The sequence below is a fragment of the Xenopus tropicalis genome, chromosome 1 (assembly GCF_000004195.4).
Source record: "Xenopus tropicalis strain Nigerian chromosome 1, UCB_Xtro_10.0, whole genome shotgun sequence".
Lineage (NCBI taxonomy): Eukaryota > Metazoa > Chordata > Amphibia > Anura > Pipidae > Xenopus > Xenopus tropicalis.
The window spans coordinates 66256542-66282232 of NC_030677.2; the positions used below are offsets into that span (position 1 = coordinate 66256542).

At 42.7% G+C, this 25691-nt stretch overlaps 1 protein-coding gene and 1 long non-coding RNA gene across 13 annotated transcripts in view; one reads left to right on the forward strand and one right to left on the reverse strand.

The window, feature by feature from the left end:
• Window positions 1-25691, reverse strand: part of LOC101734304 (transmembrane protein KIAA1109-like) — a 126344-nt gene that overhangs the window by 22708 nt on the left and 77945 nt on the right. For 10 of the 12 annotated variants that reach the window (XM_031902606.1, XM_031902604.1, XM_031902633.1 and 7 more), the window contains 2 exons: window positions 15543-15668; window positions 8837-9007 (listed from right to left, as the gene is read on the reverse strand). In XM_031902606.1, coding sequence (XP_031758466.1) covers window positions 8837-8961 — 125 coding nt within the window. In that variant the 5' untranslated portion in view covers window positions 8962-9007; window positions 15543-15668. Of the gene's footprint in view, window positions 1-8836; window positions 9008-15542; window positions 15669-20419; window positions 20606-21229; window positions 21407-22125; window positions 22731-25691 lie in introns of those variants that run through there. The other 2 variants (XM_031902616.1, XM_031902601.1) reach the window with 2 other exon arrangements.
• LOC116410961 overlaps window positions 1495-25691 on the forward strand; it is a 54013-nt gene continuing 29816 nt past the window's right edge. Inside the window, exon 1 of the long non-coding RNA XR_004222790.1 lies at window positions 1495-2314. This is a non-coding gene — a long non-coding RNA (uncharacterized LOC116410961). The remainder of the gene's footprint in view (window positions 2315-25691) is intronic.

Below are 25691 nucleotides of genomic sequence, written 5' to 3' on the forward strand. Positions count from 1 at the left end.
TTAAAAATTTGTAAATTTGTCCCTACTTCTGGCGAGGGGCCATGTCCTTGGTAAGCTTACGGGATCGGGGCAATTTTAAGTGGTTTGCATAACAATCCATCTAAATGGGGTGGATAAGGTTCACACTTTTTCCCCAAACCTAACTGCATATGGGGAGGTAGGGAAAGGGAGTCAAGTACCTAAAACGCTTCACACTTATGCAAACCTTTATTGTAAAATTACCCCTTATACCGTTGAGCACAGGGTAGGGAATGGGTGGGCCAAGGACATGGCCTCTCAAGTAGAATTGGGTTTGAGACACCTTGTAAAAAGTTTTCAAATATTATCCCAAACGGTACAACTATAAGTAATCCATTGTACAGGAATCAAAAGGTCCTCAAGCATTGGTTTATTTATATTTATAGATTAATAATTGATCAAAGTTCTTAGGTGCGGGTGGGTAGATGCCAGGGCAAATGGAGCAAGCAGAGATGTGGCAGGTAGCAGGCCAGATGTTGAAAGCCACCATAATGCAGCTGGAGCTGCTATTGTTATTGTATTCCTGTGCCACACCATTTGTTGTGCTACCACCACCAATTCATCTGGCCATACCACCTCCTGCTTTATCTGGAACGGGGTCTGTTTTTACCTGAATCATACCACCCACTCCATCAATCCGCACTAACACCTGCTTTAGGTTCCTGCTTCATGTGGGTGTATTAACACTTGCTCTATTGTGCCTTATTACAAATGCTGTTAATATTTATAACTACCCATTTTTACAGCTCTTCCAACATCTATTACAGCTGCTTTAACACTGGCTACCTAATACTTTTGGCCAAACCAATGCCTATTTTATCTCTGTAAACCACTGCCTTAGCCCTAGACAATACATCTAAACAGACACTGAAATAACATCTATTAAACAGTGAATAAGGAGATCTGCCTCTTGGCTACACAATTTCACCATACTACTGCCTGCTACTTTAGACCATACCATGACATGTTCCAACTAACATGACCACTGCCTGCACGGCCTTACTAACACCTACAATTCCCTCCTACCTGTTCCATCTAGCAATATCACTGCCTGTTTCATCAGACTTTATTTGGTCCGTCTCTGCTATCACTGGCCTTACCACCACCAAAAGTATTTATAAAAAAAAGTAGTTCAATTATGCCGATATTAAAAAGATTTGCGCAGTTGCCCCAACTGACCGGGGGACCATGTCCTTGGTAAGCCTAAGGGATCAGGGGCAATTTTAAGTGGCTTGCATAAGAATTCTAAGACACCATCTAAATGGGGTGAATCAAGCGCTTAACCCCCTTTACCCTAACCTGACACATATGGGGAGATAGAGAGAGAGTCAAGGTCCCGAATCTTATACTTCAGAAACAGGGCAACATCTATGCAAGCCTTTATTGTCAAATTACCCCTTATACCATTGGGCATAGGGTAGGGAATGGGTGGGCCAAGGACATGGCCACTTGATCAGATTTGGGTGTGTGAAACCATGTGCAAAGCTTTAAAACCTTAGCATAAGCAATGCAAATATAAATAAGCCACTGTCCAGGGATATAAAGCTCAATAGAGGTTTACTTATATTTGCAGGTTAAATACTGATCAAAGTTCTAAAGTGCAGGTGGTGTTGGTGAGACATAGCTGGCAGAAATATGGTCAGATGGAGCAAGCAGGGATATGTCAGGTGGAAAGTAGCAGGACAGCTGTTTCAAACTATTTAACTAAAAGTTAAAGCTATACTAAAAGCTAAAGCTGGAATTTTATGGCGAACCATTACCACAGCATATGCTACCACCTTCACCTCGCCAGACCACCTCCTGCTTGGCAAGGGATCTGTTTAACATCTATAACATGGCCATAGTCCTATATATATATCATACACTTATAACGCTACAAAGTTCTTTCATCTCATTCATTGCACATCCAGTAATTCTGTTAGTGGGACTGGGGTTTGGGAAAGAGGGGAGGGTGTAAAGGGGAAATTCTAGATATTTTAGGGGATGATGCCAGCTGGGATGTTCTTGGAGCTCACAAAGACAGAGTTGAAGTTGGTGAGTATAACTCTGGGAATTTAAAGGGGAGCTTCTAGATGTTTTAGGGGATAGCGCCAGCTGGAATGTTCCGGGAGTTCACAGTAACTTGGATGAAATTGAAATTGGTGAGTATAACTTTTCATGTTTGTACATTTATCTCTATATTATTGTGCGTGTACTTTAAAATTACAATATTGTTTATAGGTGTTGCTGTCCATGAGGGATCAGAAGAGCACAGTGGAGTTTGGAGCTTAATCAGAACGTGACGGAATTCTCCAAGGTATTCATACATTTTAAATACATATTCGATAATTTAACAGTTATTGTAATGGGAAAAGTTGGCCATACACAGGCCAACCGCTCTGATACTTGATCAATTAGCCCACGGGCCAAATGGATGGATAGCATATGGATAGCCTTACACATATATGACAACTTTTTAATTCCATTTTGTTCAAGATGAAATTGAAGAGGGGCTTCCTGTCAGGAGATCACCCAACTTACCACACATTTCCAAGTAACTGGACAGTATGGTCTAAATTAAAATATCCAACCAAATCGGTTATGGAAAAAGTCAACACAGGCATTTATTTTGCTTCTATTTAATTTAAACTTCTAGCAACTACAGCGTCATTTTAACAAACTATTATCTATTAGCTTTTTCAGCAACATGTGCAACTTTACATTACACATAGGTTCGTGCTACTGATTCTTTAAAACCCTAATAGCTACAAGTTAATATTAGGCAGTAGCACCACTTTAGCCCTGCAAGAACTTTTACCAGCAGGTTGGTTCTCTCTCCTTGCACTTCTATTAGTTATACAGGAGAAGTCCTCTTTTTAATTTCCTTTTGTAATCACTAGCCTGCTGGTTAAACTATAAGCATTTGCAGTAGTTCCAGTCAGAGTGTATGTGTTCCCTGTATGGCTGTTAGATATGTTTTCCATTAGCAGCAGGGAAGTGAGACAAGAGGGACATACCGTAAGTGCAGGGGCTAGCCTTGATATCAGTAGAACTAAATCACTACCTTTTAGCTAGAAAACCTCATAAGTTGATTGTAGTCTAAAAAATATAAATATAAATGTTACAAATAATTTGTTTTGTATTGATGCCATGAAATGTAACTATTTCTTATGGATCATTACAGGACGCATATGTAAATCCTACAGAGGAAAGCGCAGAGGAAGATGAGGACCATTTTTTACTCTTCATTCGGAGCCAGCTGAGAAAGAATCAGAAGACACAGAGCAGCAGCCAGTGGGCAATTTGGAAGACCCTTAGCAGCAGCAGCAGCAGCAGCAAATAGGAGATACACAGCTGGCAGGGCCATCATGTCAAGAAATTTTTTTAAAAATCTAGACAATCACATTGTAATTAAACTTAATGGAGTATGTGCCTATCGTACATACTAATCTTTTTGACACCCTCCCCTTCTTGCCTTCTGTATCGCCCATTTAAGTGTTTTAAAATAAAGAATACTTAAAAAAAACCAAAAAACTTAATGGAGTATGCTTAAATATCAGTGTGGTCATTAAAATTCCATATCATTTTATAAAGGATTGATTGTATGGTTTCGGTTCCCAGTCCTGGGAACTTGCTGTTTAAACAAAGAATTTCTAATCCTCTGGTAGCTGAACAAGCTGCATTGCCTAAACATATAAAACAGAATGAAACTGGTAACAAAACAAAATATAAATCATTAAAGGAGAAGGAAAGGCTAGTAAAGAGTTAATCTCAAAATGCAGGCATACCTTCAGTTGTCTCAATAGTGCCCTTAAGTCTCCCCATATTTCACCTGTTCAGAAGATCAGAAGCCAAACAGGAAAAAAACCCGCTGAGCAGTGTAGAGAAGATTCCCATAATGCATCGCTTATCCCCAAACTCCAGGACTATAGGTGGCGCATGCGCAGAAACAGGAGGCTCCCCCTAGCGTCGGCAGCGGCAGCATGAGACACAGTCAAGGGGACACAAGCAGTGCCGGAAGGGGGGAGAGGCAAGGGGGACACGAGCGGTGCCGGTAGGGGGGAGAGGCAAGGGGGACATGAGCGGTGCCGGTAGGGGGAGAGGCAAGGGGGACACGAGCGGTGCCAGTAGGGGGGAGAGGCAAGGGGGACACGAGCGGTGCAGGTAGGGGGGAGAGGCAAGGGGGACACGAGCGGTGCCGGAAGGGGGGAGAGGCAAGGGGGACACGAGCGGTGCAGGTAGCGGGGAGAGGCAAGGGGACACGAGCGGTGCCGGAAGGGGGGAGAGGCAAGGGGGACACGAGCGGTGCAGGTAGCGGGGAGAGGCAAGGGGGACACGAGCGGTGCAGGTAGCGGGGAGAGGCAAGGGGGACACGAGCGGTGCAGGTAGCGGGGAGAGGCAAGGGGGACACGAGCGGTGCAGGTAGCGGGGAGAGGCAAGGGGGACACGAGCGGTGCAGGTAGCGGGGAGAGGCAAGGGGGACACGAGCGGTGCCGGAAGGGGGGAGAGGCAAGGGGGACACGAGCAGTGCAGGTAGCGGGGAGAGGCAAAGGGGACACGAGTGGTGCAGGTAGCGGGGAGAGGCAAAGGGGACACGAGCGGTGCCGGTAGGGGGAAGAGGCAAGGGGGACACGAGCGGTGCCGGTAGGGGGGAGAGGCAAGGGGGACACGAGAGGTGCAGGTAGCGGGGAGAGGCAAAGGGGACACGAGCAGTGCTGGTAGGGGGGAGAGGCAAGGGGGACACGAGCAGTGCTGGTAGGGGGGAGAGGCAAGGGGGATGCAGCTCCAGACAGTTGCTGAGGAGAGAGAGGCACAGTGAACGTAGAAGCCGGCGGCGGCCATGTTAAAGATGGCGGCGCCGTTCACTGAAACAAGTATGTAGAATGTAGCAGTGTATCTCTGTAAATCTTTCATTAGGCAAGCTAGAAATATAGCGTTTTTACTCAGCAATAGTAGTACTATTTAATAGTGTGCTTAATAGATTTTGACTTTCCTTCTCCTTTAATGCAATACTGTGAATATATATATATATATATATATATATATATATCTACTACAAGTTAGTTTTAAGCGAAGATTTATATACAGGTATGGGATCCATTTTCTGGAAACCTGTTATCCAAAAAAAAAATCAAATTTTGGAAGTCCATCTCCCATAGACTTCAGACTTTAGGCAAACAATTAGAACGTTAAAACAAATTTCCCTTTTCTCGGTTATCATATAGGTTATTTAATGTTTCCATAATTTGGAGCTCTGTACCTTAAATCTGCAAAAATTATTTAAAGACCCCTTATCTGGAAAACCCAAGGTCCCAAGCACTCTGGATAAAAGGTCCCATACCTGCACTTATAAAAAATACATAAAAAAACTATTAAATCTATTAAAATTTGCAGTCCGTGATTGGTTAAACACATGGGATGGTAACTATGCCATTAACACCCATGGGAATTATCCGAACAATTGACAGTTTTTCTACCGTACTCTAATTTGGAGCTCCACCAAAAAGATTATGACCCAAAAATGCATAGAAACAAACTAAAGTGCAACCTTTTCTGGGGGCCGTTATACAGTTCACTAATGATAAAATATACAACCCTTTTTTATTCTATAATTATATTTAACTAAAGAATAAAACAGTATATAACCCATTCGCTGTGTGTGACCTGTTCACATAATGTTATACAGGTATAGGACCCGTTATCCAGAATGCTCAGGACCAAGGGTATTCCAGATAAGGGGTCTTTCTGTAATTTGGATCTCCATACTTTAAGTCTACTAAAAAATTAATAAAACATTAATTAACCCCAATAGGATTGTTTTGCATCCAATAAGGATTATTTATATCTTAGTTGGGATCAATTACAAGGTACTGTTTTATTACCACAGAGAAAAAGGAAATCAGTTTTAAAATTCTGAATTATTTGATTAAAATGGAGTCTATGGGAGACAGGCTTTCCGTAATTCGGAGCTTTCTGGATAACGGGTTTCCGGATAAAGGGTCCGATACCTGTATTTAGATAATGTTACTTTACTAGGGGCCAATATAATTTAAATGATGTCAGCGTTTATCTGTACTGTACCAAAACATAACTTACCAACGAAAATAGTGCTGACGTACACAGGCTGTATGAAAACGCTCAGAAGTGCTCCTTGGACACCTAGAACTTCCCAACGTGTAAGTTTATCAGTAGAAGACATGCTGTATAGATTATGAACTATTTCACCTGAATAGTAAGCTGCTGGGATATTTTTGCCTTCTACTGAAACATTAAGACTTAGGGGCAGATTTACTAATCCACGAATCCGAATCCCGAAAGGGAAAAAAGCATATTGGAAACGAAAATTTTGCGACTTTTTCATCGCCCGTCGCAACTTTTCGTATTTGTCGCGACTTTTTCGTCACCGCCGCGACTTTATCGTATTTTGCGGCAACAAAAAAAGTAGCGGAAAATATACAAAAAAGTCACAACGGCGACGAAAAAACCGTGGGACATACGAAAAAGTCGCAAAAATACTGATCATTATGAAAAAACGCATTCGGACGCCTTCGGACCGTTCATGAGCAGAGAGAGAGAGAGAGAGAGAGAGAATGTGGACTGAGACATCTAAGGGCTCTGGCACACGGGGAAATTAGTCGCCCGCGACAAAACTCCCTGCTCGCTGGCGACTAATCTCCCCGAGTTGCCATGACCCGCCATCCCACCGGCGAACATGTAAGTCGCCGGCGGGATGGCACACGCGTCGGCGCGATTTCCCGAGATTGCCGAAAAAGCCTCACAAGTGTTTTTCGGCGATTTCGGGAAATCGGGGAGATTAGTCGCCCGCGAACAGGGAGTTTTGTCGCGGGCGACTAATCTCCCCGTGTGCCAGAGCCCTAAAAGGGGAAACAAATGTAGTGTTTAATTATCACCAAAGGGATCAGCAAAGAATTAAGAGTACAATGAATGTAACATGAAGACACACAGCTACTAGTAGCAGCTACTTTTTTATGGCTACTAAACTCCAGAAAATACCCTGCCATAGGCAATACTGAAAACTGCCTCTGCTAGCTGCTACTAGTAGCTCTGTGCGTCTTTACCTTCAGGTGCCACAGATTCTACAATCTACGCCATTCCATACAGAACCTTTTGTCCAAGTCAAACATGCCCAACTGCTAACTGATTTAGGGGAAGGTGAAAAAAAAAAACACCATTCTGAAGCCTCTCCAATTTGCCTTTCTGAAGACATATTGTAGATGGGGTATTTCAAGTACTTTCTAAAGGCAAAGAATTGCTCCCTGATCCTGTGAACCTTACACTCTTTTATACAGAGACCCTTCTTGCTGCTGACTGGCATTGCTTGCAACAACTAATTTATTATCTATAATTACCCATAGATTCTTCTCCCAAGGAGTCACCTTGGTTAAGGAGTAGATTGAATATTTTTGTACATGGGGCAGTTTTTAGTCTTGAAATGTATTTACACATCACTCTACAAAGATGCCCAAATGGAGCTTACAATCTAAGCCTGTATTGGTTTTTGATTAAGACAAAATCGGAGTACCCAGAAAACCCATGTAGGCAGAGGGAGAAAACACAAAGATGGCCATGAAAATTCAGGACCCCAATACTATAAGAAAGCATTCCATTCATGCAATGCCATTACTTTATTACAACAGACCTCATTAGTTATCATATACCAGTACAGTCCCTTTTTAAAAGAAATTTAAACAAGTTAAAGAAGGGTGAATAGCAAAAACCAGATGAGGTCTGCAAAGAGCAAATTCACTCTAGGCTACAATTCTCATTTCCAAAAAGCGAGGTCAGCTGCCAAATTATTTTACACAGGCCTTTCCTTGGAGAGAGAGGCAGTTCATCTTCCTATTATATAGATGGCCTGTCTGTGTCACCATTTCTGGAGTAGGAATGAACAAAACTAAGCTGGGGTTTAGATCATCTAGATCAGCGGTTCTCAACCTGTGGGTCGGGACCCCTTTGGGGGTCGAACAACCCTTTCACAGGGGTCGCCTGAGAACATCGGAAAACACATATTTCCGATGGTCTTAGGAATAATTTTATGGTTGGGGGTCACCACAACATGAGGAACTATATTAAAGGGTCGCGGCATTAGGAAGGTTGAGAACCACTGATCTAGATGTTATCTTAGTCCATTCCCTTACATACAGTGCTAATATTGGTCGACTCGCCGATCGGCCAGGTTAAAAGATTTTGATCGGGCGCCATAGAAGGCGCCTGAGCAAAATCTGCCTTCAGGGCTGAATCGGCAGAAGGAGGTAGAAATCCTATTGTTTCTACCTCCTTATCTGCCGTTTCGGCCCTGAACGGTTAGTGGCTGATTGAACAATCTTTCGTGCGACCGATGGTCGCACAAAAGATCGCAAATCGCCAAGTGTGTGGCCACCTTAAGTGCACCAAACTTTTCTCACTTTGAAAAGACAAGAAAGCCATATCAAGTCAGGGGGAAGTGAAAAAAAAAACATGGTGGCGACCAACAGGTAACAGACAATGGTACGCTGTAAAGAAGAAATTGTACAAATAAACATACAGTTCTACATGTGGAGATAGGGATAAGAAACCATGATTGGGACAATGATGCAATGAAAGACCTATGGCACAAAGGAAGCTCTTATTTCTACTGTAATAAGGGAAACAATGGTGGTTAAACGGCTTCTACCTAAAATGTGGTATCTAAAGCAGATATGGCCTGAAGGCCCTGTGATAACTGGCACATAAAAGTATATATAACGGTAGGAAATCTTAATTATGTTTCATGTTACATTTCGTCTTTCGTATAGTAAGTTCATTTCAGTGCAATCCCTATAACATTTTTAACACTTACAGTTGGGGATTTGTCTGAGCAGCTCCTTTTGGAAGCTGATTCATGTACAGGAAGATATTGAAATTTGGTTTAACAGCAAGAAGGTTGGTTGCAGGTTCTGTGCAAAATATGGACTTGTCCATCATTCCATTATTTCCACTGTAGAAAAGCAGCAACTGCCTATAAAAGTATCTGATAAGGAGAAACTATGAATAAGCAACAAGCATTTAGAAGACTAAATGTAAAAATGATTGAGGTGATATATTGCATGGTATTTAATGTCCTAAATTAACAGTACTTTACCAGCATGTACACATTACAGATTTGCTTGAACTCTATAGGAGATGACCTTCCTATAATAACATTCTTTTTAACTTTTCAAATGGCCTGTCTTTTGGATTTCCAGAGTGCCCCCCCCTATTTTCTTTTTTTTGTCACTGCAAGGGTAATGACACACAATCTTATAGCTTAATTGTGGAACAGGGAATTAAAAATGTCCAATACAACTGTTTTCAAATACTACATTTCTAAGATTTAAGTTCAGCCAAAAAATCTCCTTGACCAAGAAACATAATGGCCTGAGTATGTAGCAATTACCTTTTTTGGAACTGTAACTTTTATATAGCTCCACTGTGGTTACATGCAGTACTTCCCATAAGCATGGAATAGTTTCCTTGCTAAAGTCTAAAGATCCAATATCCAAGCTTATTACTATTTCATTGCTAGGGGTTCATGATCAAGGTCCAGGTTCACATGTGCCCACTGTTAACCTGGCTAGGGCCAAGCAGGTTACTTTCTTTGAGTGCTGGACACAGCTGAAATACTGTGTAGTGCTTCCTGTAGTTGCACTGTGCTGTCTGTCAGCCATCCTACTTTGCTTGAGGTAGGCCAGACTGCATAAACTATTGTAGAGCAATGCCTCCAGGGCAGAAGAACAGAATGAGGCTAGCTGGTATACCAGCTGTGACACATTTGTACCTCTGAAAACTTGCCTGATCTGCTCCCAGCAGTAAGAATGCAGAGCTATTACTTCCCCACAACTAACTGCACCAGACAGGATTTACAGTGCACAGAAACTTTTCAGTTTATGAACATAATATATAATTTATGCATATGGTATATAAAATAAATTATGGAAGCAGTACCCAAAACTTATTATAAACCAGTGGTAGCAAATTATGTGGTTAAAAGATAAAGGCATGGGGGCGTGGCCAACATGGCGACCTGAGCAGAAGTGTCTTTTTGAGCTCCGGGCACCACATCCTGATAAAAAGCGGCAATAGCCGAACCAATCGCTAAACTCGGCTGGCCCCAACTATAATAATCACCCCTCACAGAATGGGAGGAAGCAAAGCCTAAAGAAACAAATCGGAAGCAGCTGCTAAACTAGAACAGTTTGCAAGGCATGCTCCACAAAATGGCGGCGGCTCCCAAAGCAATCAAGCTAGCGAAAGGGATCCAGACTCCCCACCGCAGCCACAGCCAGAAACAGCAACACAGCTACTGCTAGATGCGATAACAGACTGTCGGACATCCCTCTCTACAAAACTGGAAGAGGTGAAAACGGATCTCTCCCTTCTACGGTCCAACCTCCAAAATATCCGGGAACGGGTAAGAGAAACAGAAAATAGAATTACAACACTAGAAGATACCTGCAACCCGCTTCCCGCGGCCCTGATACAACTTGAGACTAAACTTAAAACATATGCTGACAAGCTTGACAACTATGAAAATAGGCAGAGACGCAATAATGTCCGCATAGTAGGCCTACCGGAACGAGCTGAGGGAGCTGACCCGGTGACCTTTGCTGAAAACTGGCTAAGAGACTCCTACCCCAAAGCAAGCCTGTCACAATTCTTTATCAGCATACCCAGATTATTCTGCAGAACTGCAACGTCAAAGAGGCACATTCACTGCAACCAAGCGACGGCTAAGAGAAGCCAACTATAAATATGGAATGCTCTACCCAGCAAAACAGAGTGCAAGCAGAAGGGAAAACGCTGTTCTTCACGTCTCCACAGGAGGCCAACGACTGGCTTGACTCACGAGGGGATCCCCCCCGAAGAGCTAGCCCTAACCGTCAACGCTAAAAGATTACAGCGCAAGCCAACCACTCCGATGCCTCCACTAAAGGCACAGCATCCACCACACCACAGCAGCCAGCACAGAAAAGGGGTACACCCAAACAACAATCCGACCCCAACAGCCAAGAACGTTACCCCCACCGCACAACGGCTATGGTCAGCTACACAATAGAAGGCACCAGCCCATACCAACTCGACCTAGCTAAGAGACTCGGGACAGAGAAATATACCAGAGAACCAAAGGCTCCACCAGGAACTATAGCTGAAAAGATCTACCCACAAGTGACTCAGGCCTATAAATCTGATCCACCCCACAAGCCACCTGCAACCAAGCAGCCCCACCTGGACTAACCGTATCAGGGGACACGAGGAACCACCGCAGAGACCCACCGGCAGATAGAATAAGCCCGAGGTAAAACCACAGGGGAACGGTCAACCCCCCAATACCCACACACCTCCCCAATGCGCATTGATTGCCGCACATATAAGCCAAAGCGCCATGGCCCACAACGATACAGAAGGTGCCATAGGAGCTCACAACTATTGTTTACTACTAAATAGTAGCAAGTTCGCCCGTTGGTGAACACAATCATACTTAATTTAGTTATGGGAATAATACCTGCCAAGTTCTCGGTCAGGTTGGGTGGGAAGGGGAACATGGGAAAGTTATGGTATGTATATAGTTGTTATTCATGCTGGTTACAGAAATGTCAAACAATAGATAACAATGCCTTTTACATAAACAGGTATCCAACTAGCACCACACAAAAAACCCAAACGAAACATGGGGACCCCACTTAGAGGCATGCCCCTGACATACTATTACTCCAGGAAACCCATCTAATAGGTCAAAGGTTAATGGCACTGAGGAGACCGTGGATAGCCCACACCTACCACTCCACCTTCTCCTCCCATGCCAGAGGTACATCGGTTCTGATCCGAAAAGGTATACATTTTGCCCTAAACGACCTTACTACAGACCACTATGGTCGCTATGTGCTGATTAGCTGCACCATTTACAACCAACCGCTTACTCTGGTAAACCTTTACATCACCCCCCCATTTGACCACAACCTTCTAGACACCATTATGAACAAAATAGCCCTGTTTCCCCCGGCCCCAATGCTTCTCATGGGCGACTTCAATGCCTTACTAGACCCCTCCCTAGATAAACTTCACCCAGGTCCCCAAACGAACTCCAAATTCCCCCAATGGGTCCAAGCCATGAACCTCACAGATATTTGGCGATGGAAACACACCAACCAACAAGTCTACTCCTGCTTCTCCGCAACCCATAACACCCTATCACTTATAGACTTAGCACTTGCATCCACAGACCTTCTTCCACGGGTGGCAAAAATAGAATACTTACCAAGAATGATGTCAGATCACTCCCCTCTCCTGATCCAGCTTAGCTATGCCCAAAACCCAGCTACAAAACTGTGGCGCCTCAGCCCCATGTGGCTGACCCACACCTCAGTAAAAGAGCAAAATGATACTTCCCTAACAGAGTTCTGGGCTACTAACCCAGACACAGCAACACCAGCTACATTATGGGAGGCATGTAACGCTAAGGGGTGCCCTAATATCAGACATTAGTGGAACTAGGAAAGCAGCAGCCCAGGAACTAGAAGGAAGGCAGCAGGAACTTAGTGAAACAGAGAAAGCATATATCTCCAACCCTGGAACAGATACCCTCCACAACTTCAGGGCGGCTCAAACCGCTCTAGAAGAAACCAGAACCAAAAATGACCCAAAAAAAACTACTCTATGCCACCCAAAAAACATTTGACAAAGGGGAAAAGAACGGGAAACTTCTAGCCTATTTATCCAGGGCACAAACACCCTCCAACACCATCCCTAGGATTAACTCCCCTGCAGGAAGGCCCGTCACCGACCCCTCCCAGATAGCACACGCATTTGCTCAATTTTATCAGCAATTATATACCACCAAAGTTAACTATACACTGGACCAACTCTCCAAATATATAAAAGATATACCACTGCCAAAATTAACCTCATACAGTGCTACGCAGCTAAACAGACCTATAACCCTGGAGGAAGTCAGAGAAGCTATAGCCTCCCTTCAACCCCAGAAAACCCCGGGACCAGACAGGTTACCCTCAGACTGGTACAAAATCTCCTCTGAGCTACTAACCTCCTAGTAAATGCGTTGGACCAGAACCAACTCCCTCCCTCCTTCAGCAGTGCACTGATAGTTGTTATCCCAAAAGAGGGTAAGGACCCCCTTAACTGCGGGTCAAATCGGCCCATATCACTCCTCAACACAGACGCAAAAATTTTTGCAAAAATTCTATCGATTAGACTCAAACAAATAATTGCAGAGCTAATCGACCCAGACCAAACGGGATTTATGCCGAATAAAGCAACAAACATCCGCAGACTATTCACAAACATACACGCTGACCACCTAAACAAGGGCTCACGCATTGTGGTGTCACTAGATGCAGCGAAAGCCTTTGACTCGGTGGAATGGTCATACCTCTGGGAGGTCCTGGGGGGATATGGCCTGGGTGAACAGTTTATACAATGGGTAAAACTATTATACCAATCACCAACAGCAAAAGTCAGAGTTAACGGATTTACATCACCAGAATTCAGCCTAACCAGAGGCACACGACAAGGCTGCCCCCTCTCGCCGTTGCTGTTCGCCCTGGCCATAGAACCCCTGGCCATCAAAATAAGACAATCCCAGGGCATAACAGGGCTAAACATAGGAGGAGTGGAGGAGCGCATATCTCTCTATGCAGACGATGTTCTGCTATATTTGGACAACCCAGGGAACTCCCTCCAAACAGTACTACAAGTGGTAAATCAATTTGGTATCTTCTCAGGCCTCAAAATAAACTGGGAAAAATCCAGTATATTCCCAATAGACGATGGCATTGACCCCAGCAGATTCCCTAGCACCCCCCTTACTTGGGTAAGCTCATTTAAATACCTCGGAGTGGTGGTCCACAGGAGCATAGAGGCCTTCCTCCCAAACAACCTTGACCCAATACTTAAATCTATGAAGGAAAAAATGACAATATGGGCCAACTTACCCCTCACCATCTGGGGCAGGGTAAACCTGATAAAAATGATTTTTCTCCCCAAATTCCTATACATCTTCCACAATTCTCCAACCCCAATCCCCAAGCACTTCTTTACCACCCTAGATGCTGTACAAACAGCATTTCTATGGGCAAACAAAACACCCAGATTTGCTAGGAACAAACTAAGGGCACCAGTCACTGAAGGGGGACTGGGTCTGCCGCACTGGTTCCTATACTACCTGGCATCACAAATATACTATATTCAGTGGTGGCTGAACCCAGACCCCACAAATCCTAATTTCCCCCTCCAGGCCACAATAGCGACCTCCACAGAATCACTAACATACATACCGTATCGCAAGCCAACAGACTTCAAAATAACGCACCCAATTATACTTACGCCATACAAAGCCTGGCTAGCTGCATTAAAACTATGCCATGTGAAACTCCCTCTCCTCTCCCCTGGGCTCCCACTCTGGGCCAACTCACATCTCCTCCACTTTAAGCAAATAGCACCATACAGAATCTGGCCGGATTGGGGAATCCAGACATTAGGAGATATAATACCAGGAGGAACCCTACTACCCAGAGACCAGTACAGGCATACGCAATCCCAAACAATGCTCCCATGGTACTCCTACTTCCAACTCTCCCATGCCCTCCAGGCACAATTCGGGGGATCAATACCACAACTATCCACGTCAAATATAGAGGTAACCCTCCGAAACCCCTCAAGCAAAAAACTTATCACAATACTATATGCGCTCCTCCTCTCGACAGTGAAATCCCCATTTAAAATGGCCCAAACAATGTGGCAAAGAGATTTCCCAGAGATAGATGATGACAACTGGGATGAAGCTACGGATTATCTTGTCTCAACTAGAGACAGACTGGTACAATTCAGGATCATTCATAGACTTCACCTGACCCCATCGAGGTTACACCGCATGAATAGGCGCAACTCATCCCAATGCCCTAAGTGCAATGCCCCGGAGGCAAACTATTTACACTTGATCTGGCAATGCCAGTCAATTCAATCATACTGGGCGCAAGTAACAGCCTATATCGGGGAAAAAACCCCCCTTCCAAATCTTCTGACACCTAAGGTCTGCCTACTAGGGGTAATTGACGATCTTACCCCGACAGCCCACATGAGAATCCTTTACCGTAGCCTACTGTTTTATGCCAGGAAATGCATACTCCTGCACTGGATGGCCCAGTCCCCCCCCCACAATAGATAGATGGCTAAATCTAAATCAGAACCTTGCTACCACTATTCCAAATTACATATACTGCACGGGGTTGACCCCAAAAATATGAAAAAAATCTGGAGAAGCTGGATAGATGCTACCTCCTGAACTGCCCTCACCCCCCATGCCTTAGCGACCAGCCCTGTCACAAAGTCCCCCAAACCAGAACAGACCAAGTGGGAAGAATGCTAGATACACGATTGTATAAATAAAACCAAGGCAATATGATGTAAAACCACATGATGTTTATTAGTTTTATATGTATGTTGATTTCTGTGTTTTTTCTGAAAATGCAAAATAAAAACCTTTTAAAAAAAAAAAAAAGATAAAGGCATACCTTTTTCAATCACAAACGCAACTAATGAGCTACCACAGCTTTCATATTCAGGATATTTGGATATTAAATTAGTAAAGGTTTCTTTAATAATAGAGGAAATCTTTTCATGAATAAAAGTGCGCTTATCTGAAAAATAGAAGCACAAGGGTAATATTATAAAAAGTTTAAATAATTATTGCAAACTCCATAGAGCAAAATATGTAGCAGCCTTTACAAACAGTAAATACAGATATAATGCAGAACATAGTGACTATTTCACAATTTAATAGACAGCTTTGTTTTAATGCTCACACAGTACAGAAGCCTTTGCAATTAGTAACCATAAATATATCTGCAGAAAATTTATTTGCATACATAGTACTATTTTAATGCTATATTATAAAAGGAATATAAAAAGGAAATAATTTCTAAAAATTAGAATTATTTGTTTAAAATGGAGTCTATGGGAGATGGACTTTCTGTAATTTGGAACTTTCTGGATAATGGGTTTCCGGATAAATAGGGTGTACCAATTTAATATAATTTTTTGTTCATCTATTGTAACTGTGCACCTCGGCATATACAGGTATGGGATCCATTACCCCGGAAATCTATTGTCAAGAAAGCTGCGAAATTACAGAAAGCCCATCTCCCATAGACTCCATTGTAATCGAATACTTTGGATTTTTAAAACCTTATTTCCTTTTTCTCTGTAATAAAACAGTTCCTTGTACTCGATCCTAACTAAGATGTAATTAATCCTTATTAGAGGCAAAACAATCCTATTGGGCTTAATGTTTTATTGACTTTCAGTAAGATTCAGGTATGAAGATTCAAATTACAGAAGGACCCATTATCCGGAATGCCCATGGTTCCAAGCATTCTGGATAATGGGTCATATATCTGTACAGGGCTGTGGAGTCGGAGTCGAGGAGTCGGAGGCAATTTTGGGTACCTGGAGTCGGAGTCGGCAAAAAATGGTCACAAAATATCGGCAACTTCCTGTTTAAACAAAACTTCAAAACAGATGCCATAATTCACAACTGGCTGCAAGTTTAACATCCCCACAATTATGGTTATGAAACAGGCCAGTAACTAATGGATAACACGTAGGAGGTCTTTATAAAAAAAAAAGGTTAAAGCTTCAAACTTTGAGTGCTATTAATGTCAAATACTGTTCAGCTCTTGCAATAAGTCACATCAGCTCTGCCTTTTCCTTACCGCAGGGGTCCCCAATGTTTCTTACTTGTGAGCCACAGTCAAATGTAAAAAGAGCAACACAAGCATCATAGAGGTTCATGGAGGAGCAAAATAAGGGCTGTGATTGGCTATTAGGCAGCCTCTATGCACACTATCAGCTTACAGGTTTTATTTGGTAGTAAATCTTGTTTTATTCAACCAAAACTTGCCTCCAAGCCAGAAATTCAAAAATACCTACCTGGTTTGGGGGCACTAAGAGCAACATGATGCTCGCAAACCACTGGTTGGGGATCACTGCCTTACAGAGTTCTGCTGTTCCTCAGCTACGCTGAACCACTTCACCACACTGAAGGCTCCCCCCTCCATTACCTGCTTGCTGATTCAGTGATTGTTTGCCACAATACCAATGTTTTATGAGCAATCTGGAATATTTATTTCTCTGTAAAGCATCTGCATTGCCCGTTTTTTAGTTGCCTTCCCTTGCCCACCGCTATAGTACTTACCTCCCTTTTCTACTGTTAAATCTTTCCCTTCATTTAAAAGTTTTTTCCCCCTTAAGTTTGAAACAGGGTTACTAGATCACTTAAATTCAGGGACACGTAAAAATCCAGCTAGAAGTGCTGCACTGATAGCATTTAAATTATATTGCTATCAGTGCAGCCTTGCAACATATATTTATTAGAGGTGCCCCTGAATTTTCAAGTGAATTTACCATAGTTAAGGGCAGTGGCACAGGGGGAGATTAGTCTCCCCACGACAAACCTTCATTGCCATCCCACCGGCTAGAATGTAAATTGCCTGTGGGATGGCATACACGTTGCTGCAATGTCCCGAAGTCGCCTGAAGTTTCCTCTCAAGACAACTTTGGGGCGACTTCTGGACATCGCAGCAGCTCGTATGCCATGCCACATGCGATTTACATTCTAGCCGGTGGGATGGCATTTCGGGGAGATTAGTCGCTCGCAACAACTGCCCTTAAAGTTTTATTTTACCTTCATATGCAAATTCTGCATATGCGAGCAGTCCTGACATTGAAGAGGAAGCAGCACAGTAGAGATGGAGCAGGAGATGCCTGACATCACTTTCAATCTCCTGCTACTTGTCCATTTGCACTGCTCCTGCATTTACATATAGAGATTCTTCTGCTTCAGTAAAATAGCAATAGCCTTTGCGTAATGCAGGAGAGGAGCCTAATGGACAAGCAGAGTCAGATTCAATCAGCCATTTCCTGCCGCTTCTCTATGCTTCACTTTTGCTTTTTTGTCGTCATCTTCCAGCATTTTGAAGCCCATAGGAAGGAAAAATAAAACTGGTGGGGAAAAACAAAAACACAACAACGTCCACCAGCCCAAAACAAGCCACCTATCTGATAAATGCAGGCTGACCCAGACAGCCCTTCTAAACTATCTTGCAAACTAAAGTATACACAAGCCTTTGCATCATCTAGACCAGTGATTCCCAACCAGTGGCTCACCAACCCCTTGGATGTAGCTCTAAATGTCCCCAATCCAGATAGTTATTTTTGCATTTCTGACTTGGTGGCAAGTTTTGGTTGAATAAAAACAAGATTCACTACCAAATAAAGCCTCCTGTAAGCTGATAGTGTGCATAGAGGCTACCTAATAGCCAATCTTAGCCCTTATTTGATGCCATAACTTTTATGATGCTTGTGTTGCTCTCCAAATCTTTTTATATTTGACTGTGGTTCACGAGTATGGAAGTTTGAAGACCCCCGATCTAGACTGATTCACCCTCAAAACCCAACCAGATCTGCTGCTCCGAATTTGACAAGTCTGCATTAAATTCATCTGAATTATATTGTTTAATACTGGTCGTGTCTCCTTCTCTCTTCCAATGCCCTGCTGTCTGCAGCTCTATGAAGCTGCCTTTTATGCTGTGACTACAGGAAAGCTAATGAAAGCATTTTAATAACATATGCATTGTCCCAGCTGATTAGCTAGACATCGCAATCAAGTTCCAAATGAAGATAAGCCATACAAAGGGACGTTTCCTGTGGACCAAGGTCCTGAAGCAGGGACATTCTCTATGAATTGGGGATGAATGGGAACATTAGTGTAGGAAAACCTTTGACTTTAAAAAAGATTCTACCCTTCTTGAAATGCCGTTGTTGTTGTGAACTCTGTGTAGATGCAGTTACTGAATGATTATCCATGCTCTAGTACTAGTAAAGGTTCAGTGATGTTGGGCTAATTGGTTCAAGGCGCTGAAGGCATTTAAGTTCTTTCAACCTCTATAAAAAAATGTTGATTAATGCAGGGGTGCTTCTGCCATTAGGCGAGTTGAGAAACTCGCCTCAGGCGGCAGAAGCGCCCCAGTTACCAGGGGCGGCAAAAAGCTGCTCCTGGTAACTTTAAGAGCCGAATTTCCGGTTTTTAAACCGGAAATTCGGCTCTTCTAGTGCAGAGAGCGCAATTGCGCTCTCTGCACTAGCGATCTCACCACCCCCGGACCCGCTCCTGCGCTCAGAAGGTAAGCGCTGGGGAGCGGGGGGGGGGGCGGCATCCAGGAGCCGCCTCAGGCGGCGATATGTCCAGAATCGCCCCTGGATTAATGTATATGGGTGTACTATTAACTTGGAATTAGATCACCACCATAGGGATTATCTGGCTCTGTAAAATAGTCTCACATACTTTGAACATTATAGAACCATGAAAAGCAATCACACATAATTTAGCAGTAGTGAGAAAATGTGCACCAAAAAAACAAAAAAAAAACCCCACTGAAATTACTCGGCACGAAAGTGTCCGAATATGGCAAAAGTTATTGTGGTGAGAAAAGACAACACAATAACTTTGTGTCCATAGTTTACAGTATGAAAAATATCGCCATTGTTTTCCACTGTATTACCAAGGTTTGAAAGATGGATCCAATCTAATCCAGATCTAATACAGTTGGGTCTATATTTTGGACCACAATTATTCTGGCCAACTTTTTCATCACCAATATTACTGTTCCCTTATGGAATTAAACTGGACTCTCTTTAACCAATAGTTCTTTTCAAGCAATTGCTTTGTAATGCATTCTTTAAAAAAGAGGCTGTCTTTAGTATTCGTTGAAATGTGGTTTTGTTTTTTGATAGAGGGAGAAATCCAAAAATACTACTACTCTAATAACAATTTATTGTGGATAAATAAATGTATTTATTCTGCACTATCAAGCCAAACAATTATCCCCTATCAAAGCGGTCAAAAGCTTAGCCCAAAACATGTAATATTTGTTGTCAAGCCCAAAATTATGGCCAGTATAGAAACAAAGTCTGACAGTACTAATGGAAGATAAAAGTTCTAAAGTGTACTTCACTTCACAATGCAGATTGGAGAGGGTCTGACATGATTCTAACAATAGAGCTGGAGCTATTTGAAATAGTACCTAAAGCACAGGAAACTTTAAAAATGTGAATTATTATTATTATTATTATAGTATATCAGACATCAACATGCCCTTTCAGATTGTTATACATCTTCTACACAGCCTGATAGGTTTATTAACAGTCAATTATTTCATATTATGTTCGGATCACTAAACATAACTTTAAGCAGATATTTGAATGAGCTTCAGAGCTGCAGCTTACAAATATAAGCAAGTCTCATTTTATTTCAGGCTTTTCGGCATACCCAAGCTTGATATTCTATCCTCCAATATCTTATGTAAAGAAATCTAGTAAGCAGCATTTTTACCTGTTACAGTTGATTTTAGATCAATTTCCATTCGCTGCATCTATGCAAACTGGTATAAAGCAGAAACAGGATTGAGGTCACCACGTCTGTATTTCACCACAAATTCTTTTGTAACCTTTCTAGGTGGCAGTGAGGAGAGTGATGCAGGTACAACCATTTCTGATAAAAATGGTTCTCGAAAGTTACCTGTGGAAAATTTAAAATAAAGGAAAAGCTTTTTTTGCCGACAGCAATAAGAAACAAAATCAAGTCACCTAAATATGTTAAACAAAGTTTTATTAAGAGATGCTGAAAGTCAGACACATGATCCATTCATTGTCGATTATGTCCCAACATGTGAAAGTAGCAGTACTCTTAACTGCTAACTTAAAGCCCAACAGGGACCGCAGCAAATGTAGGGATGTCTCCATATGCACAATGTATAAAGGGCAGCTTTATCAAATTGTAGCGCTCATTACAGAAAAACTCAACCACTTTTTATTCAGTCCTATGGGATTTTTAGAACCATCTAGAAACTTTTTTCTGTGGTGAGCTCTAATCTCCCGTTTTGATAAATCTTTAACTTAACATGTTCATTAAGGTTTTCATTTATATCTTCATGAATATTTAACAAATGGTTTGGATAAGCGTTGTTGATTATCGCTAAGCAAGATGTTAATACCATTCAGGAGTTTCATATTTGGCACAAAGCAGTGTGGGGCTAAAGTTCTTCCATATAAAGAGAATAAACTCCCCAGATATCAAAATCCAAGAAATAACTGATAGTTTTTGTTACCCCTGACATGTAACAAAAAAAAAAAATAGTAATACCTGTGATTTGAGTAACCTTTGCTGTTCCACAATCAGGTTCAACATATGGGCAGCATGTGGAAACTGTGGAGCTCAGATTCACAGCTGGAGCTTGAGCAGGTAAATTCTTCTTTAGCATCTGTGCAAAACTTGGCACACTTGAATGCTGAATCCAGTTCACATTATTTGCCATTTTGCCTAGTAAAATACAGATACACCTAAACTTTCAAAGCAGTTATTCTTCTCTTTGGTCATGTACTTTTATTTGTAGCAGTAGAAACTAGCAGTGCATGTAACTATTCCAAGCATGGAAATGTTTGCTCAGTATGGGATGAGTTGAATTAAAAAACTTGCTTCTTTCTTAATACTGTACATCTCTATGGCAGCAATTGAACATGGAAATTCTTGCATATGCTATTTACTTTATTGGCATAAGCAAGCAGTGTCAGACCAGGGCATATAAGGCCCCCATTGGCTTATGAAAGCCCACAATGCAAAATAAATAAAATGAACTGAACATTTTCAAACGGAAGTTGCAGACAGTGTAGCAGTCAGTGAGGTTGCGATGGTGTTGGAGAAAGTTTAACTTGCTTGTGTAGGGTATGGAGGAGGAGAAAGCTCTCCAATTAGGAACATACCATCTAAATGGGTTATGGGATTATCACATCTAGACTGCTAGGCCTACCTGCACTGGCTGCTTACTTCCTCCTCCCCCACACAGGCAAATCACATGATCTTTAACACCCCACCACCATCCACTATTTCACTGGCTGTTACCTCCAACCAGACTCCCCCCTCCCATACCCAGAAAAGTTTGTTCCTTGTTCTTCCACACTCCGCCCCCCACCAAGAGTTCGCCTGCTTGTTATCCCTCCAATCCCCCCTTCCCTCCCCAAGTTCGTTCCTCTATAGCTCACCAGAACAGCAGAGCGATTGTCGAACCTTTAGAATCAAGAACTCAGTGGGTTTTATTAAAGCTCCAGGCAGCAGTAACTCCTGCGACTCCGCTTACACAGAGCAGACAGAACTACAATCTGAGGACCGCACCCTCCCTCACGCACCTCACTCTCCCTCTGGTTCTCCCACGTAAAGCATGCCGGGTGACGTCATCGCGCAGGCTCCTTAAGACGTACGGTTCTCCTCTTAAAGGGAAAGTAGCATTAGCGGTAGCTGCAGTCGGGAGTGAGTTGGTAATTATGGAAGTTAGAGGGTGCGCCTTGTGGGCTGGCGGCAGAGAGGCTGGGACCAGTCCGACCCTGTTTGCAACAACCAGCTCGCTTTATCTAGCGCTGAGATACACGGGGCGCCCATGGGTGCCCCCACACCAGCGCAACATGTAGGGATACAAAAGCTTCTATTACAGGCAATTACACTGCGGGTACAATAAAAAAAAAATTGGGACGTGAGTAGTGAAGCTAGCCCTTCCACTATTCCAGGTGTGAATGAGCCGGCAGGGTCACTTCAGAAGCAGATCATTCCCTGACCGGCTGTACATGTATCACTGTGCCCGGCCTGCCTGCCAAGCCCACTCTTCCTATTGGTCAGTTGGGGTTTACTGACTGCCTCACGGACCTATAGGGAACGATAGAAAGGGGCTTTGCCCGGGAGAGTGTTCAGAGTACAAGCAGGTGCCGGTCACTGCTGTGCTACCAACATCCTTCTGCTGCCAAATAGTTTAGGGTGAAACCGTGCTAAATACCTCTCAGGAGATGTCTTCTGACTTTTAGGGGCATGTTTACTAAAAACATTTCTCATTTTTTTTTCTTTTTTAAATATTTGAATAAATTCAATTCCACTGTTGTCTGCTAATTACTTAAAATCCGAATTTGAAATATTGTGTGAAAAAAGTGGTGAAACTGTAGTTTTTTGATGCACTGAAACCTCTGCTTTTTTGAATTGTCACACGAAATAAACTTCAAAAATCAGAAACCTAAGGTTTGGAAGCAAAAGAAGGATCCTGCAGGGAACGGAAGGGATGTCCGTCATTGACTTCTACATGATCTTGGCAGGTTTTAGTTGGCGAATTGTTCAATTCAAATTTTAATTTTTAGCATTTTTTATCTTTCTGCAACTTTTAAAAAAAATCTGTTCATTAATGGCCCCCTAACTAAAATAATGTCATCATGAAAAATAGAAGGGAAACGTTCAAGGATCCATTTCATTCCCCTGGTTGTTAATAGAATGATGTATGGTACCTAATTCAGCGCATACTAGCTCCTATCATGTTCACCAGATTCCTGAATGAGGCAGAACTACAACTCTCTGTCCAGCTTATATTAGCTGCTATTCTGACATATAATTAATATTCTGCTTCTGCCCAATAAGCTATGGTAAGCTGGTAAATATACAATTATGATAAAATTGTGTAAGGAAAAAATCTCAGAGATGGCACACCAAAATCAGCAGTTAATACACTCTTAAAGGAGAAAGAAAGGTAAAAACTAAGTAAGCTTTATCAGAAAGGTCTATGTAAATACAGCCATAAGCACTCACAGAAACGCTGCACTGACTTCTCTGTCAAAAGGTTTCTTGTGTTTGTAATTCCTGTGCCAGAGACAGGCAGCTCTCCCCCCTCTCCTGCTCCCCCCTCCCTCAAGAATGCTCAGAACTCACTCCCCCCCCCCCCCCTTAGGAATGTGGATCTGAGCCAGCAGGAGCAGGAAGCTGACTCTTAGGGGCACATTTACTAATCCACAAATCCGAATCCCGAATGGGAAAAAATTGGATTGGAAACAAAAATGTAGCGACTTTTTTGTCACCGTCACATTTTTCCTATTTTTGCGCGATTTTTTCGTCGCCATCACAACTTTATCGTATTTTGCGCAACTTTTTTGTCGCCGTCGCAATTTTTTCGTATAGAGCAATTGTAAACGGCGGAAAAAACAATCCGATTTTTTCGCGAAAAAGTCGCGACAATTCGCGAAAAAGTCCAAAAAGGCAAAAATACCGATCATTACGGAACAAACACATTCGGACGCTTTTCGGACGTTTGTGGATTAGTAAATGTGCCCCATAGTCTTACTAACTGAGCATGTTCACTTGGTCTGGGTCTCAGTACAGGAGTGAGGCATTTTGGGAACTTTCTTTACACAGCTCAGCATTTTTTCTTCCTCTCTGGCTTCTGATCATCTGAATGGGATAAATATGGGGAGACTTAAGGGCACTATTGAGAGAACTGAAGGTATGCCTGCAGCTTGAGATTAACTCTTTATTAGCCTTTCCTTCTCCTTTAATAGAGTTACAGCCCAAATGACGACATAAGCCAATTGTATGGTCTTGTTCCACATATGGTTTTTATATATCACTCACACTCAGAGATACTGGTATATCCACTGCCTACTAGCATTTCTTATACCTAATGAGACAGAACTGCAACTCTCTGATCATGAGTAGCCTACATTAGCTGGTAACTCCCCCAACTGGATATACAGATAACAATTTAGTGCTCCCCAACTTACCATCTACTATATCCACTTTGGATTCAAAGGACCAAAAGGGAATTGTAATTCCCTTCTGTTCAAATGAATCCCAGTGGACATATATACATACATATACACATACTTATACAGGCCTATCTATACACTCATATATACACACATCTATATACAGTGGCTTGCAAAAGTATTCCGCCCCCTTGAACTTTTCCACATTTTGTCACATTACAGCCACAAACATGAATCAATTTTATTGGAATTCCACGTGAAAGACCAATACAAAGTGGTGTACATGTGAGAAGTGGAACGAAAATCATACATGATTCCAAACATTTTTTACAAATAAATAACTGCAAAGTGGGGTGTGCGTAATTATTCAGCCCCCTTTGGTCTGAGTGCAGTCAGTTGCCCATAGACATTGCCTGATGAGTGCTAATGACTAAATAGAGTGCACCTGTGTGTAATCTAATGTCAGTACAAATACAGCTGCTCTGTGACGGCCTCAGAGGTTGTCTAAGAGAATATTGGGAGCAACAACACCATGAAGTCCAAAGAACACACCAGACAGGTCAGGGATAAAGTTATTGAGAAATTTAAAGCAGGCTTAGGCTACAAAAAGATTTCCAAAGCCTTGAACATCCCACGGAGCACTGTTCAAGCGATCATTCAGAAATGGAAGGAGTATGGCACAACTGTAAACCTACCAAGACAAGACCTAAACTCACAGGCCGAACAAGGAGAGCGCTGATCAGAAATGCAGCCAAGAGGCCCATGGTGACTCTGGACGAGCTGCAGAGATCTACAGCTCAGGTGGGGGAATCTGTCCATAGGACAACTATTAGTCGTGCACTGCACAAAGTTGGCCTTTATGGAAGAGTGGCAAGAAGAAAGCCATTGTTAACAGAAAACCATAAGAAGTCCCGTTTGCAGTTTGCCACAAGCCATGTGGGGGACACAGCAAACATGTGGAAGAAGGTGCTCTGGTCAGATGAGACCAAAATTGAACTTTTTGGCCAAAATGCAAAACGCTATGGGGCAGATTTACTAAC